The sequence below is a fragment of the Echinops telfairi genome, unplaced genomic scaffold (genome assembly GCF_000313985.2).
Source record: "Echinops telfairi isolate 266 unplaced genomic scaffold, ASM31398v2 ScPeMD7_7;HRSCAF=31, whole genome shotgun sequence".
Classification (NCBI taxonomy): Eukaryota; Metazoa; Chordata; class Mammalia; order Afrosoricida; family Tenrecidae; genus Echinops; species Echinops telfairi.
Window position 1 is genome coordinate 8,487,352 of NW_022103904.1, and position 18,240 is coordinate 8,505,591.

The 18,240-nt window shown below is 46.0% G+C and overlaps 1 protein-coding gene across 1 annotated transcript in view; it reads right to left on the minus strand.

The window, feature by feature from the left end:
• The window catches only part of GLI3 (GLI family zinc finger 3), a 324,180-nt gene that overhangs the window by 213,412 nt on the left and 92,528 nt on the right, over positions 1–18,240 (minus strand). Inside the window, exon 2 of the mRNA XM_045286286.1 lies at positions 1,754–1,996. Coding sequence (XP_045142221.1) covers positions 1,754–1,996 — 243 coding nt within the window. The remainder of the gene's footprint in view (positions 1–1,753; positions 1,997–18,240) is intronic.

The following is an 18,240-nucleotide window of genomic DNA, read 5'->3' on the forward strand; positions in this document are numbered from 1 at the left end:
TTAGACAGAGACAGGAAGTTGTGGAGAAATCTCTCCCATGTTTGGAGTTTATGATTTGCTCAATGAGCTTTGTTCATCCTCAAAAAATGTCCCCAAAAGTCATTATAAATGGGGATACCAAAAAAGCCAAACTCACTCCATCGAGTAGCTCCTGACTCATACAAACCTTATAGGAGACAGTAAAACTGGCCCTGTGGTTTCTTCTGAGACTGAACTCTTTCTTTTTTTTATATAATTTTATTGGGGGCTTGTGCAACTCTTGTCTTACACTAACCGATGTCTCCCCTCACCCACTTTTCTGTTGTCCGTCCTCAGGGAGAGGGTTATATGTAGATCATTGTGATCGCTTCCCCCCTTCTTCCCTCACGTTTCCTTACCCTCCTGGTATCACTACTCTCATTATTGGTCCTGAGGGGTTTATCAGTCTTAAAAATACCTGTGTTTTCAGCTCTAATCTGTACCAGTGTACATCCTCTGGTTTAGCCAGATTTGTAAGGCAGAATTGGGATCATGATAGTGGGGGTGATGAAGCATTAAAGAACTAGAGGAAAGTTGTATATTTCATTGGTGCTAAACTGCACCTTGACTGGTTCGTATCCTCCCTGCAACCCTTCTCTAAGGGGATGTCCAGTTGCCTACAGATGGGCTTTGGGTCTCCACTCCACACTCCCCCTCATTCACAATGATATGATTTTTTGTTCTTTGATGCCTGATACCCGATCCTTCCGACACCTCGTGATCACACAGGCTGATGTGCTTCTTCCATGTGGGCTTTGTTGCTTCTCAGCTAGATGGCCACTTGTTTATCTTCAAGCCTTTAAGACCCCAAGACCCCAGACACTGTATCTTTTGATAGCCAGGCACCCTAAGCTTTCTTCACATTTGCCAATGCACCTGCTTTGCTTTGTCTTCAGCGATGCTATTGGGAAGGTGAGCTTCATGGAATGCCAGTTTAATAGAATAAAGTGTTCTTGCATTAAGAGAGTACTTGAGTAGAGGCCCAATGTCCATCTGCTACCTTAACATTAAACCAACAAATATATGTACATATATCTATTTCTCCATCCTCATATATTTACATATGTACATGCCTGTATTTAGACCTCTAAAAATGCACTTTGCCTCCTAGTTCTTTCCTCTATTTCCTTTTACTTTCCTCTTGTCTCACTGTCATTTCAGCCTTCATCTGGATTTCAGTAATTCCTCTCGGTTACATTACCCTTGATCAAGCCCTACCAAGCTCCTACACCCTCCTCGCCATTGATTTTTAGATCACTTGTTGTTCCCTTGTCCCTGAGTTTGTTAACACCCACTTCTTTACAGGTATAAAAAGCCTCATTTTTCTCCCCACAGGGGAGTTATCAGCCCAACTCTCAGGCACTATGCCACCAGGGTGTCTAGAAATGGGGAGAGATGCTATTTAAAGACCTCTCCCGGTGCAGTTCTTGTTAACAACTCCCTGCCATCAGTCATTTACCTTCTGGGTAGAACAAATCTGGTTCTAGTTCCAAGGAAAATTCCATATGGATGAGATGGACCACCTGCTCAAAGGCTGCCCCAGTGAGGCCCAAAGTTGCTTAAGGATTTAAGGCTATGCTACTCTTTCAAAAGGTCAGAGTAGGAGAAAAGAAGAAGAGGAGAAAGAGGCAAATGAAACCTTTTATTGAGATAGTCTTGTTGTTTAGTGCACACCAAATAACTCACAGAGCACACACACACACAGCCTCCCCACTGGGCAGCATTAGGCACTTACGGTAGTGCGGCTCCATGTACCCATTCCGGGGGTCCATGGCAAACACTGTCCCGCGGTAAGGGACGGAGGGCTCGGCCAGGTGCGGGATGGACCCATGGATCTCCTTCTTGATCAGTGAAGCCCTCTCGTCGCTGGACGTTGAAGGCTCTTCGCTGACCTTGCCCAGTCCCTGGACACTCTGCGGCTGCATGGTGATTGCGTTTCTTCTCTCTCTGTGATAGGTCTGCCCAGGACTTTCATCCTCTAGGGAATGAAGGACAAGGAAAGACACTGTGATCCACTTTCAGGAACAACTGAGACCTAGTAATAAATTGGGTATCCCTCTGAGCACAACCCCCACCCCACCCCCACCAAAAAAAAAAGGACAACGCCTGTTTCTCATTCATGGCAACTTTGAAAGCTAAGCTGCGATGAGGTAAGATAAAAATGCTTATGAGTAAGGGTTCCAAAGTCCACATGGGAGGACGAAGGGGAGCAGGAAATGAGCCTATGAAGTTTAGATGTGGAGGGGCCAGCAAATCATCATCACCAGTTTACTGGGGCATTTGCCAGTGAAGCTATTAATCCTGGACTTGCCAATGTCCTCGCAGGTCCCACACAGAACTGCACGTTTCTCCAGCCTAAGGCCTGGAAAGAGGGAATCCAGTGTCCCTTACTCAGCCAGAGGATTGGGTCAATGGGAAAATGACAAGGCCTACCACTCACTGATGCTCTGGGTGACTGAAGTGGGGTCACTCCCTTGTTCCTCAGAGGATGATATCTTAGAAGGGGGTTGGAAGTTTCTGTTTTTTGTTTTTCAAGTTGATTTGGTGACCCACTGAGAAATTTCCCTGAGTCAGAAGCGGGACATACAACCTTGTTGTGCACAGTGCCCCAGGGGAGGAGGCTGATCCTGTTTCTGCCCATAACAGAACTGAAATCAAAGGGGAGAAACATTCTCAAGAAGGGCATGTGGGTGAAGTAGGTAGGCAGCCAGTGTGCCTGCTGTGGTGGGTCCCCTACTCCTTTACACCAGCATCGCACTGGCACATCTAAATTTCCACAGAGATGAGGGAGCTTCAGAAAGTTTGTAGCAAAATGGAATGACAAGATCATGGAATTTCCCCCACCAAATTTTTGAAGCCCCTGAAAGTTGGTATTCCAGCTACTCTGATCTATAAGTATCTCTCATCCATCCACTATATTAGTTTGCAAATGTGCTTGGAAGATCTTTCTAGAATAGTGGATCACAGAACTCATGCACAGAAAACCACACCAAACTTTTCAATTGAATCTGCAACAACTGGACGAGTCACAATTCGTATCGTACACACACCCTAAGCTAAGTACGCGCAGCCCCAGATTATAAATGAGGTTGGTTCCCAAGTGTGTCTTTAAGTTGAATCTGTAGATAAATCACAAGTGCACATGATTCATATAAAACTGTATTTTAATCCAGGAAATAATTCAGCCTTGGAAAGTGAAAGTGCCACTTGGTCTTATAGGGTCGCTCTTTGCCTGAATCAACTCAATGGCCGTGAGTTTGGGTTTGGTTTTTGTGAAAGATGGAGCCCAGGTAAAGCAATGGTTACTGTTCTCTGCTGCCAACTGCAGCTCTGAGGTTCAAACCTACCAGACACTCAGCAGGAAAAAAGATGTACAGCCCTGGAAAACCTATAGGGAAGTTCTACTGTGTCCTTTGTTTTTTTTAAGTCAACTCACTGGCAGTAGATTTGGGTTTTGGAATCCCACAAAGAGGAGCCTTGGTTGGTGCAGTGGTTAAGCACTTAGCTGTTAACTGGAGGGGCTGGCGGTTCAAATCTACCAGCCACTTCAAAGTAAAAAATGTGGTGGTCTGTTTCCATGAAGATTTACAGCCTTGAAAGACCAACCCGATGGCAATCAAGGCTTGTGAAGCTTTAGAAAAGGCTGAAAGGTTTTTTCCCCCCAACTTTCCTTCACAAGCACGTGCAGCTAGTGAAGGTGATTCTGATGAAGAACCTGTGTGTGTGTAACAGTTCCAGTGTTTCAAAACTGGAGGGCACATTTACATAACATTAAAGGGTGAGATGGGGTGGTTTCTGAGTGTGACATTCTTAACCAGGGACTTCCTGCACATCCAAACAAGTTGTGCAGTGACTCACCACACTGAACTCTGACAGGTAAGTGCTAAGGAAGCAAAGCTGTGAAGTCACCTCTTAGACATCTAATTTTAAAACGGTATTCCATTCCTTTTGGAAGGCAAAAACAAGGCCCTTTAGTAGGAGCCGGAATCGAGTTTTGTTTTTTCAGGGTTTTAGATACATGCTAATGCATCGTGTCCATATATGGAAACTCCCAGCAGATACCAGGGGCGGTCACAAGGTCGTGGAAAAATAAAAGAAAATGAAAATTTTCCAATAATCCTCTGAAGACCCCTCCCATGTTGATCTGAGCAGCCCACAAGCAGGAAAAGTACATTTTAGCACTTCTATAGCTCTTCTGATAAGTTTCATAGAAAGTACAATATAAACACAGACCAACATGAAAAACAGAAGCTAAAGCAGCAGCCACGACCTTGTGTTGACTGATGACTAACGCCCCAAAGCAACTTTGGTCTTTCTGGCCGTGTCTGGGACTGGAAGAGGCAAGGTGGAGGGGTTTTTGGCCTCCCTAGCAAATGACTTGCAAAACAGAACAGACAAATCCCTCTGAACTTGCTGACTACTCCGAAGTAACTGTGAAACATTATTTTAATACTGTGTTGTGCAGACCCGCACCCCTAAACCTGATAATTAAGGAATAAATTAGGAGTTTAATCTATCAAATACCTGCCTGAAGAAAAGTCAGGTGTAACCCTAATTTACACATATTTTGGTCTTTATAAAAGCAATTCGACCCATGCTTTCTGGTTATTTAAAAACAAAGGGGTGGGTGGGTGGGTGTGCGTGTGGGTGTGTGTGTCCCTTAAAAAACCTACATTCGTACATTCCCTGTGACTAATACTTGTTGGCACTAGTCCACTGTTGTATTTCACTAATAGCAAAGTTGCAGGTAATAGACTAAGGGGGGAGGGGTGTTCATTTTTGCAAAAGCATAAGAAACACTAAAATTCAGTGGGTTTTATGAAAATTCCCATAACCTACAAGTGAATAAAGTCAGATTTTCCACTAATTTGATCTCTGCATACAATCTTTCATTCAAAATTCAACTTTAAGTGAACTCCTAGCTCTGAGGTGCAAATTCTGTAGAATGGGACTTTGCATTTGGAAAGGTAGGCAAACCCTTACCTTCAGGCTGCGACACATAATTAGCTTTCAATGGAAAAGATGAATAACCTGAGCTCAATTCATCTGCTCTGCTTTTGAAACTCTAAGTTCCTTCACTTAACCAACCTACTAAGAAATGAACTTCTCTTAAAAGGGAGTCCCTCTACAGGCAGCCATGGGTTACAAACACTGGACTTACCAGGGGAGCAACTCGACTTGCCCTTTCATGTTATGTAAATTTGCCCTCTACTTTAATAGGACCCAAGCAGACCCTACTCCACAAGTTCTTCACCCACAGCCACCTTCGCTTGCTATATGTGCAGCTTTAAGACCGTTGGAAACGCTTCAAAAGCCTTTCCATGCACCAACGCCAGATTGAAAACAACAACAACAAACACAATCTCAATGCCAAAGTCAGTTCTGACTCAGGGGATGTACAGGGCAAGGTAGCACGAAAGTAAGGCTAAGAACCTTATGCCCCTGTTTAGACTTAACCTACTTATTCAACTTGAAAATACCCTTATGAACGGATGTCGTCTGTAACCCCGGGGCTGCTTGTAATCAGCTTTCTTGGAAACGATGTCTTTTAGGTGGGCATCTGAATAATAGGCAAGGTCTGGCCAGACTTGGTTCACACCTGGGAGAAGAAGTGGGTGTTGGATAAAAGCAGAGGTGAGTGGAAATGGGGCTTGGGGTGCCTCTTTAGCTACATGATTGTCCCAATCAGCGTTAACCCAACTTCTTTACGTTTTAAAACTTTAATAACAAATACTCAATGTTCAAATAATCGATCTTAAGCCATTCCCCCCAGTAACATTAAAAGCAGGCAAGATTTTTTTTCCCTAGTATGGAACTTCTCATGGGGGGTGGGGAAGGGGCTCAGTCAGCAAAAGTCATTTTTGCCTCCCCTCCCTACAAATTTTACCTCCCCTCCCTACAAAAGGAACCCTGATGATGCAGCGGAGTTTAAGAGCTTGGCTGCAAAGAAACTGCAAGCCCAAGGGTCCTTAGTTCAAAGCCCTCAGCCGCTCTGCAGGAGGGCGCAGGGGCAGTGAGCTTCCCTAAAGACTAGGGCTTTGGAAACCCCAGTTCTACCCTGTCCGAAGCCAACTCCAAGGCAGCAGGTTTGGCTTTTGTTTTCTTGCCCACATACACACTCAAAAAAAGAAAAAAAAATCCAGCCGAGAACTCGGTCATGAAGTTGGCTTCCTGCACCGAGTTGCTTTTGCTGGGCACGCAGATGAAAACCTGACGGTGCACATCCACACACTCCGGAGGACAAACCGCTCCAGCCTGCAGGCACCTTCGGACACAGTGAAAGGGAAACTTTTCCAGGCAAGACTCCTGCCTGTGCTTATAAAGTTAGCAAACACTTCAGCCAGCCAAAGGATGAAAGCTGTCTAATCTTGTTCCGTGGAGCCGAATGGTTCAATAAAGCCTGAGAGTCAGCGCAGACAAGCTACGCCAGGCCAAATTATTGACAGAGACCTACTGTCCGCCATGGCAACAAGTGGCAGTGAGTGGGCTGCAGAAATGTAAGCCAGCAGCCGCTGCTCCAAGAGTATCTGCCAGTAGATATTTACCAGCCACACACAAGGCGGCTGTTAGGGCGGCCGGCTCTGGGCTCAAGCTGAAACATCCAATTCACGACAAGATTTCAGGGGAAAATGAATTTCAATACTACCGGAATCCCAGTCTGTTCTTGTTTCCTGCTGCACATGTGCTCCAGTGGAAGCGGCAATTTCCTGTTCTGCAGAGCGCCGAGTTTGAGAAATTGCCCCAGGTTTTCCAAACTCATCCCAAAGCAACCGATGTGCGTGCGGATGTTCTGAGCAACGTGCAGCGAAAACTCAAAAGGTGTGAAAACTGCTTAGACAAAGTTTGCAGTAAAGGTTGGGAGAAAGGCATCATTCTGCGTGAAGCAGGACTCAACGATACACTGCCTGGTGCGTCTGTCCACAGACAACACAATTCCTCGTTATCAGAGAGGAGTTTTGCTTGGGGGGGGGGTGTTGTTGGGTTGTTTTGGGGATTTTTTTGCCTTTGACTTGAGTTGAAAGTTTCAGGAGTCTTCCAAAATAAAAACTAAAATGATGCAATGCCTCACCGACTAGGAACACTGCCTGTCACCCTAACAAAACGTGTCTGCCCCCTGCCCACCCAATCCCACCCCACCCCCGCCGCCTTTTTCACATTCATTTAAAACTGTTCTCCCACATCCCATTTAAAAGCCAGAACTTTCTCTCTTCCCCCAAGATGTAGAAAGACGCAGAGCGCAAGCAATGGGCAATACTCACAACTCAGTCCCCAGGCTTGGGCTAGCTACTGTCTGCCAACTTCTCTTGGTGAGCTTTCTCCAGATGTGTGGACCCGCTAGGATCATTCTCCGCGCTGCCACCTCCACCTCTCCCTCTCCTGCTCCCTCTCTCCCTTTCCTGTCTCTTCCTGCTCCCTCTCGGAGGCAGCAGCGGCTGCTCCCATTAGAGGAATTAAAAGTGGTTGGAGCCATGCTAAATTTAACAAGCTCATTAGTATTCTTTCTGTGTGCTTCCTAGTGAACTCTCCCTATTCAAGGCCCTCTCTCCAGCAGAAGGGTCAGGCGGCTAATCATTAAATCAAACTAATGTCACCCTATCACAATCAGCCCGCGAGAAGGAGGGTTTATTATTTCAGTTTATGCTAAATAAACGGTTTTACAAATGGTCTCCAAGCAAGGTCAACAGCAGCTTCAATTACAAGACAAACTTAACAAGAGTTGCTATAAACCAAGTACTCCGTGTTGACTTAAGAACAGGCTCAGCTCCACATATTGGCACTAGTGGGATTGTACAGGAATGCATATTGTAAAATAAAGGAAGGGTGAGCTTTTCTCTTCGCCAGAATTTGCCACTGCCCAGCGACTCCTCATTCACCTCTCTCCAACCAGCAAGCCGCTCAGCTCAATTCACCCCACACAAAGGCTGGAGCCCAGACCTCAATGGGCCGAGTGAAACATGTTCAAAACTCGGCTCTCTATTGTGACTGAATTTCTTAACATCTTTTCAAAAAGCGGAGAATGCCTTGAGGCTAAAGGAAGAAACAGGCTAATGGTGAATTGGGAATTCTGAGCAAATTTCAGAGCCCTTTCCTCCTAGCTTTTGAGGTTGAAAGCAAGCTCTTTCCTTTCAAGTTTCAAAGTCCTTTTTCCTCCCGCAGTGTCACAGAAGGATTTGAAAAGAAGGTAATTGTGCTCGCAGTCTCCCTGATCAGAGCTTACGTCCTATTTCTGGTATTTCGGAATACTTCTTGCAATAATAGTGCATATAGCTCAATCCCTTAACCGGCCTGCACTCTGCATTTGCTCATTAAATGAACAATTGCGGGTATAAAATGTCTTTTATGTTCAAGGTCTGGATATAAGATAAGCATTCTAGGACTCTAAATTTGGTTTACTAAGGAAACTCTCCATCATTAAATTACAAAACTGAAGTCAGAATATCAGGCTTTCCCAGAAAAGTAGCACTCAGGTTGCTGCGGTGAACCAAAATGATGGGGGTGGGGGGGGTGGGGGGCGCGGGATACAGTGCGGATGAGGGGAGTGGGGGGCAGGGCACAAAATGGTAAGGTGGAGAAAAAGGAAGAAGAAAAGGCTGGATAGTCAAATATCTAGCCAAGTAGAATTCTCAAAAGAAAATAGTATTTCCATGTTTAAGAAGGTCTGGGAATGGGAAACCTCATCACTTCTATATTGAGTGACATAATAAAGACATCTTCAAATGAACTGAAACACAGGATTGAGTCTCAATAAATATGTAGATCACTTCTGCTGACTCTTAGCAGCAAACATGGACACCTCCACCCCCACTCCCCCGCCGCCTTAAGAAGAAAACAAAGCAGTGCTTTACCGTGATAGGATGCTTTATAATTTACATCATCTCATTAGAGCCTCACAAGGACCCAATGATGGAGGGACAAAGAACCAGGTATGAAATCCAGGGTCATGATCACAAATAGGACAGAACTTATTGGCTACTCTTTGCTGATCCAGAAGTCTATGACTAGGTAAACTTTCATAATGATACCTGGGGTCTCTATGTCCCCTCACCTCATCTTCCCATACCAATTAAGAATGGGGGAACACCCTTACACTACTCTCCTATGACATTTTTGCCCACCCAAAGTCATTCTCGAAAAACAAGGAGGACAAGAATGACAGTTCTGGGTGCTTCAAGGGAGATACATGGGAGTTCAAGGGTAGAAATAGCAGCTTCCATGAGCAACAGCAGTTTCCGTGAGCAAGATCCAGGAGTCCTGGACAGTGCACTTCAAAAACAACCAACGACACATCTGTCAGTGAGGCTTCTGAATGCATTTGAATTATGGTGTTGATGATGCATAAAGTACCGTGTATGGTGGAGTGCCAGAAGAACAAACAAATCAGTCTTGGAACACATGCAGTCAGAGTGCTCCTTGGAAGGGAGAATGTGGGGAATCTTCATCTCATGTACTGTTGAGATGTTATCAGGAGAGACCAGGTCCTGGGAAAGGCCATCGAGCTCCGTAAAGCAGGAGGTCAGAGGGAAAAAGACCCTCAGCGAGATGGATTGGCACTTTAACAATAACTGTGAGGATGCCACAGGGCCTGCCTATGTTTCCTTCTGCTGTGTCTAAACAGAGTTGCTATGAGTCACAGCCAGCTCAAGGAACCCTAACAAGAACAACAGTGATGCCGAACAGGTTGCAGCAGTTTCTGGACTAGGATCTACTTCGGAAAATCTGCCAATGAAAACCCTGTGGATCACAATAGTTTGATTAGTTGCCATTTGCGGAGATAGCACAGGTCCATTCCACAGTAGAGGCCCTGCCAAGAGTTCACAATGAACTCCAAAGCAGCTATTCACAACAACTGATGCAGCAATATCAGATCCACTCCTCAATTCTCAATTCTCTCCTACGCATGCCTGAAGTCACACACTCCCCTACTGAGGGCTACAAATCTACCCCCACAGTACTTTCAGAAGTTTCAGCCAATAGCTGACTTTAGTGGCCTTCTGCTGGCTATTTTAATATGCTCTCTTTAGCCTTGCCTTATTCTTCTTAAGAAGAAACAGAGCATCGTTTTTTTCTGGTCTCCCAGCAAATGATCTCCCTATGTTTGGAAAGGGGCATTCTTTCTTTTTCCCTATTATACACGTGTTGCACCTTGTCAGCTTTTATGTCTTGGCTTTATTTACATTTTGATGTGCTGTAAATGAACAGCAATGGAGCCCAAGTCTCCCGTGTCTGTTTCAGATTCCACCCCAAGACTTGGGTCAGAGAGATCAGAAATGACAATGATCGGAGGGTAAGTCTATACATGAGCATGAATTATCCTAGGGAGAGGGAAGAAAGTTCCTGGAGTTTTTCAGACCTTACATTTCCACTTTTCCTCTAGACTGCAGTTCTGCCTAGGCTCCCTAAGAATATCAAAATCTGGGCTTCACAAGGGAGTGAGCAAACAATGCCTTCTCTAAGAACATTTCCAATATCCCTGGGGTCAGCCACTGCCCTTGTGCGGCTACACATACATCTCCCAGTGACAATGACTGATGGCAGACGGAGTGCCCAGATGGATCAGGCACAAGCGCTCGGCTTTGTGTGCAACCTTTAAACCACACTGCCAGGCCTGCGACACAAGCGGGCTACAGCAGAGGTGGACATCTAGAGAAATCCGAGTGACACCCCCTCCCTCATCCCTCAGCTCCTTCCTCGTGCAGGGGGCCCCAGTGTGAAAGGAGCAAACAGAGCAAATGCCCCATAGGAGTCATGAGTGCAAATTACTGGGACATTTCTAAGGTTCTTTTTGCCAAAGCATAAAACACAGTCTAGACTGACAGCATCCCGCCATGGGTCCTTCCCTGGGAACTATTTGCTCCAAAAAGCGCCCGGGCAGCAGAGCACTCAATCCAAGGCTCCCCACAACTGCACAGTTTACAAACCTCCATTCAACTTCAAAGGCGGTGCTTGGGAGAGAAAAGTGTGGGCAGAAAAGGCAAGATGGGAATTTAGATAAACTAAAATGTAAAACCTGAAATGACTGTCCCCAGGACTGCAGCAAAGAGGGCTGCTGGTATGCAGAGCAAGCAGACTCCTGCCTTTTAAAAAGATAATAACAAGATGAGGCCCTGCCTATCTGGGGAATCAAGAGCTGATAACACTATCAACCTGTCTGAGGCCTTGCCAAGTATGGCCTGGGGCCAGCAGAGTTTCCACTCCTCCAAGCCATCAAAACTGAGAGTCTACCACCCCCTCCCCGCACCTGAGGGGATGTTCTGAGTGGTGACTATTACCCTGAACACACTGAGCATGGACGTCCAGGCACTGTGAGCGGGATGACACCCATCTTTCAAACTTCTAAACCAAGAGCATTAGCCAAAGCCTGTACGCATCTGGGAAGAGGAGCAAAGGTCGCAAGCCAATAGCAAATGGCTCACATGCCGCATGACTCACCTAAAGATTAGTGGTTCAAGTCTACCCAGCGGTGCTGTAGAATAGAAAGAGGGCCTTACAATATGCTTCTATTGAGATTAAAAATTCAAAAGTAGACAGGGTTGCATTGCTATCAAGTCGACTCCTAAGTCTTGGGCATCCTGTGTGCTACAGGATACAGCTGGCTGTGATCTCTATAGAAGCAGTTCACCAGACCTTTCTTGGGCAGCACCACTGTAGTACAAACGGGGTACAGTGAGGAACTGAGCGCTAACCACCAGCACCACCCAGGCTCCCTATTCCATTTATGGCATACAGCATGCAGCCAAGAAAACTGTCAGGAGCAGTCCCCCTTCTATAGGGCACGGGTCGCCCTAAGAGGAACTAAATTGATGGCAACAGGTTTGGTTTGTTTTGTGTTGAGGTTTCCCCCTTGAGAACCTTTTCAAGTTCTCCTTTAAAAGAGAGGAGGAAATATTCCTTCTTTCTGAGTGTGCCAAGACCCTCCTTGAATGAAGAACTCTAAATTTCTGTGAAGCTTCTTCTATTAGCTTGCTATCAGTTGTTAGTCACTGCTTACACCGAGTGAATTAATTAGTTACATCAAAGGCAGTACAATAAATTCCCAGGAGGGCCGCTCCCCCCACCCTCCTCTCCCCCTCTGCCACCCTTCTGCTTAATAGTGCATTTATGCCTATCTGTGAGTAAGAGTCTCAAGAACATTTAAGTTTAAGGGATTTCTTTGAGAACTCTTTTTTCCCGGGCTTTCATAAGCAAAGAATTAAGAGTCTCTCTTACTTTGCACATCCAGACCTGAGCAGTTAAGATTCAATAATTAGATCTACAGCCAGCCAACACTCTAGCAAAAACAATGAAACCCCTGTTTGCAAGGCCAGAGTGTCCAAGCTGCTGCCACGGCCGCCTGCATCCTCCCAAAGGACCCATCCTATCATCCTGAGATCTGCCCCCGCCCCCGCCTGGCCAGGAGGACTCTGGGCCTGGTTTTCCTTTAAAGGCTCTGCGGGAGGAATCGCAGCTTCTTCTGGCAGCTCTTTCAAATGGTGATTCCCAGGTTGCCTTCTCCCCACCCCACCCAGAGCAGGAAAGTCCTGTCCCCTAACCTTCCTATGCCTCCTTTGAATTGCCCCCTCCGTGCGCTTCTTCTGGTGGGTATGGGTTGCGTGTTTCAGAAGCCCGTGTAATGAGAAAGCTTCAGCATGTGGTGGTGGTCTCTTCTGATAAACTTCACAGAACGTGCTTCCACCTCTGCAGGAATCAGCCCCTCCTGAAGAGCATATCTCAAAACAACACCATTATGATATCGGAGTGAGCTGAAGGCTCCATGCTCCGCGTGCGCAGAGGAGAGGCAAGGGCAGGGGCGAGTACAGTGCGCTCCTGGGTGGCTTCTGCACAGCAATGGCCCCTCGACCCTGACCTCGGCAGTGAGAGGTGCACAGTTGAGTCAGTCCATACACCTGCTCCTTTGAAAGGACTCCGCGTGCCCAGGTTGCAAGCAGGCACCACAACAACACACTGCCGTCAAGTCGATTCCAACTCACAGTGACCAGTAGGGCAGGGCAGAACACTGCCCCAGTGTGTTTCCCAGACCGACTTTTCACAGGAGTAGAAAGCCTCATGTTTCTCCCTTGGAGCGGCTGGCAGTTCTGAACTGCGGTCTTGTGGTTCGCGGCCAAACACACAGTCCACTGCACCACCAGGGCTCCTGACAGCCCGTAACCGGTGGGTGTCCTGTGGCATGGCCGCCTGTCGATTACCACAAAAGCATATACCTGTATGACAGGGCAAACCGGTACCATATGGTTTCTTGGGCCGCGATCCTTATGGGCGTCCACTGCCAGGTCTTTTCTCTCACAGGGCTCCACACTCCCTTAGTGGCAGGGTTCCTAACCATTCCGCCAGTGGGAACTGGACATATTCATCATCTTGTTGATTCTTGCTCGTTTCAGCCTAAGTGTGACAGGACTTGGCCTGCACAGCCTGGGTGTGGTTACCTAGCCAAGAAGTCACCAACCATTGCTGGTGGGAATGCAAAATGGTGCCGCTCGTGTGGGACACGATCTGGCGGTTCTGCAAAACAAAGCCCAAACACAACAAGGAGAGGGAGAGCTGCCAAGAGACTCGGCGATGCCATTGCTAAGCGAGCACCCTAGAGATGCGACAGACGGGCTACAAGCAGAGATGCAGACCCTGTTCACTGCAGCACAATTCGGACTCGGAAAAAGATAAAAACAACCAAAGTGCCCATCGTCAGATAAATAATGGCACGTACGTATACACAATGGAAAACGGAGTTCCCAAAACATCTTGGAGGAACCTGGAGGGTATTATGTGGAGCACAATGTCAATCACCAAAAATACCTAGTTTACATTCCCTCTCGTGAAATGGCCTGGGCAGGCAAAGTCCCAGAAGCTGATGTTCGTTCTGCAGTGACCGTGGTGCACTCTGCACAGCAGTGGACGCTTGTCATCTGGGGGGATGGAAGAGGGGACGATGAGGGAGGGGAAGGAGACACAGCTTAAGGAAGGTATGTGGTGTGGCTAAAGAGTACACAGGAAGAAGGACCTGCTGGGTACTTTCTATGGCATCTATATAATTTCTGAAAAACACCCCAAATATATGTCTGGGTATGTATGTATGTATGTATGTATGTATGTATGTATGTATAGATAGGCACATACAAGGGGACTTCAAAGAGCTCACTATCATGTATTTCTTTCTGTTTTTCCAAAAACTTTTGAAGCCCCATGATAGGTGTACACTATGGAAAAGTCAACCCCACTACCAACTAGGCCATTCTGATGTACAGCAACACTATAGATGAAACTGCGCCCAAGGTTTCCGAGGCTGTGAATCTTTAGGGAAGCAGCCTACCATGCCTTTCTCCTGCAGAATGGGAGCTAAGCAATTTCGCCACCTTATCAAGGCTCTGTTAAAAGTGCTCAAAAACGCAAAACTAAACCCACTGCCGTCAAGTGAATTCTAACTCACAGTGATTCTCTGTGTAGCGCTTCCCAGACTACAAATCTTTAGGGCGCAGAAAGTCTCAGCTTTCTCCAAAGGAGCAGCTGGTGGGTTTGAATCACTGGCCTTCTGGTTAGCAGCCTAATAACGCTTAACTCACAGCACCGACAGGGCTCATCTTATACTCATATGTACATTTATATGCATCTAAGTGTCTGTGCATTTATTGAAATGCATAATAAAGCAATAAGAGGCACAATTATGGATACTCTTTAGACCTAACCAAATACCTCATGGGATTATAGTTCTGGGTTTGAAAGATTATGAACGCAGTCTTGTGGGGCCTCTCGGGCACATGGAATAATAAAGTTCATAAAGTTATGTTCTGCATCCTAGTTTGCTGAATAATGTCTGGGATCATAAAAGCTTATAAGCACCCATCTGAGAATCAACTGGAGCAGAGCAAATTATGCACAGGGCTGCTAACCTCAAAGTCAACAGCTTGAAAACTGTTGTTCTTAGGAAAGAGAAGGCTTTCGACTCCCACAAGGAGTTAACAGTCTCAGAGCCCACAGGGACAGTTCTACGCTGCCCTATCGGGTCACTGTGAGTAGGAATTGACTTGATGCCAGTGAGTTTGGGTTTTGTTTTTTGAAGAAACACAAGGAAACCAAGGATTCAAAGAAGATATTAGTTGACAGGACTCATAGTCTACACAAACCACAGCTTCATCATTCCTGAGACCAGAAGAAGAGGATGGTGCCCAGCCAGCCCCCCATGACAGAGAACCTCAAATACCAACCCCAAAAGCCCACACTAAAAGTTCCAAAGAGCTGCTGAATTGGAGGACTCCCAAGGAGCACTGCGTGCAGGGATGGCCTAGTCAAATCTTGAGCCGAAACTGTTGCTAATGCATTCTCATCCGTCAGTACCATTTGTCTTTTAAAAAGCAGCTGCATGTGACTTAATAGGTGGGCCTGTGAGGGGCAGGGAAACAAGGTGAACGGAAACAGAACAAGGATGGGCACGGCGAGAACTTTCACACATTGCGAAGACTAATCGATGCCCCCGAACAGCTCGTGGAAACACAGCTGAGAGAGAACCAAAGCTGCTGGGTAAAAACTTCACTAAAAACAAAATACTGTTTTTAAAAGAAGTCTGCAACTTGGTAAATGCTTCCAGATAATGGCTCAGGCACTGTCTGCGTGAAGAAGGCAGAGCCACAAAATGTAATCTCCCCTTAAACACACCTGCATGGCCATGACAGCAGGTGTTATGCAGGTACCCCAGCAGGTCTGTGCTCCTCACGGGTGCCACCAAGCCCCTGCCATACCCCCTCCACTGGGACTGGAAGAATAGATCAGATCCTTCGTTTGGCCTTGTTCTAGCTTCCCAAACACACTCAGGAATACTTATTGTTGCAATGGGAAGGCATGTAGTTTTACTTTAAGAAAGTACCAATGTGAACAATTATGAAAATAAGTAAAAGACCAAATTCATCTACTTTCCTAAAACACAAATAATTTTAGCCTCATTTATTCTTTTTATCCTTTTTATTTTTTCAAAAGCCAGCCAACTGAAAACTATTAACAATGTACCAGTTAATGAACGCTAACATCTATTTAGGAGTCCCTGGGTGGCACAAACACAGTTAAGCACTTGACCACGAACCCAAAGGTGGATGGGCTTGAAGTTACCTCTAAGAAAGGTCCAGTGGTCTTCTGAATGACTACCTGCCTCCTTGCCTTCGAGTAAATTCTGAATCATAGCCACACAACAGGACACACAGTAGAGCTGCCTCCTCTTTGGGTTTCGAAGACTTTAAATCTTTAGGAGAGCAAAAAACCTCATGTTTCTCCTGTATAGCAGCTGGTGGGTTTGAACTGCTAACCTTGTGATTAGCAGCCCAACTCAAAACTCAATATGCCACCAGGGCTCCTTCTGAAAGAAGCACCACAGTCACTGAAAACCCAATCATGGAACAGAGTTCTAATCTGAAACACATGTGGTAGTGTTTTAGATTTTCACAATGCTATAACACAATTCCCATCCAGACCCCAACTCCATCCTTTTAAGAAATGGATAGACTAATTACCTACTTTATATAGAGAAGGAAGAAACCAATGATAAGCAAATAACTTCTTAAGAAGAACAAAATAGGGGGCCTCTCAGTTCATGGCCTCAAAACCTATTAAATATACCCACAGTAGTCAAAACAGCTTGGTACTATGTACGTACAGTGTAGGTACTATTATGTACCTACAAAGTGGAAGAATGAAACAATATCCACACAGAACCCCATGTACAAAAACGAACTAAAGGTAGATCAAAGACCCAACACGTCAATCCCACAACTATAAAGATCAATGAGAAGATAGATACAAACCGAAGGGCCCTATGGCCAAGCAAAGACATTCTGTCCAACAACCACAACGAAAGAAGCACATAGTAGATGAACAAATAGATGACGGAGACCATCTAAAAATAAGACAGGGATATGCAGCAAAGACTCCACCAAAAGAGGAAAAAGAGAACCCAGGAACAAGGGGAAAATCTTTAGCAAAGACATACAGTCAAGAGACTAATCCCCAAAATGTACAAAAAGCTGCAATACCTCAAAAAGAAAACAATGAATAAGCTAATTAAAGAGTGGGCCAAGTGCATGAACAATTCACCAAAAGCAGCTAAAAAATATATGGGGAAAAAATGTTCGTAATGATTAACCATCCGGGAAATGTAAATCAAAACAATGAAGAGGTATCAATTTTCACTGACAGCCCAATTCAAAAACACCAGAAGCCAACCAACGCTGGAGAGGCTGCAGAGAGCGCGGCAGTCTCGGACCCTGCTGGTGCGGCTGTCAGTGTGTGCAGCCACTGTGGAGCGTGATATGGAGCTACCTCCAACGCCTGGGAGTAGAGACTCAGTACACACCGGCAACACCTCTGCTGGATAGATGCCCTCACGAAGTAAAGCCACAGGAAGGGCAGGCAGATACACTCCCAGGTTCATGGCAGACCCGTTTACATTAGCGAGAAGCTGGAAACAGCCCAGAAGAATGGATAACGAAATGTTGGTTCACATGACAGTGAGCTACTAGACATCTCTAAAAATCAGGGCTGAAACCAGGAAGCACCTGCAACATGGATGGACCGAGAGAACATTACGCTGAGGGAAGCTGGTCAATCCTCAAAGGACCAATATTGGGAGAGACCACTCCTACAACCAAGACAAAAACGTGCACACCAAAGAACAGGCTTCGGAGGGTCCCAGGGGAAGGAGGACAAGCGTGGAAAGATGAAGCAGCGGGCTAAAGAGCTGAAAGGGATTGACTTAGGTGACAGGGAGGACAGAGGTCCATCAGAGGAAAAAGAGAACTGGGGTGCGGTTCGGGGGAGGATAAAATGTGGTTTGAAATGTTGAATGCAGAGTTGATGGTTCAGCACTTTTGCGCAGGTGGTACAAAAGACTAAATGCTCAACTACTCACTGAAAGGTTAGACGTTTGAATCCATGCAGAAGCATCGGGAAGAAAATGCCTGGTAACCTATTCTGGATACATCAACCCAAAGCAAACTCACTGCCACTGAGTGGTGCCTACCCTCTAGGAGAGGGTAGAACTGCTCCTATGAGTTTCCCAGACTGTAGCTCTTTAGGACAGTAAAAAGTCCCATATTCCTCCCCAGGAGTCCCTGGTGGTTTTGAACTGCTTGACCTAGCCATTAGCAACCCAATGCATAACCACCATTCTCACCCGCGCTCCTTGAACAACCTGTGGAGGGCAGTTCTACTCTGTAGTACATGGAGTAGTCATGAGTCAGAAACAAGTCA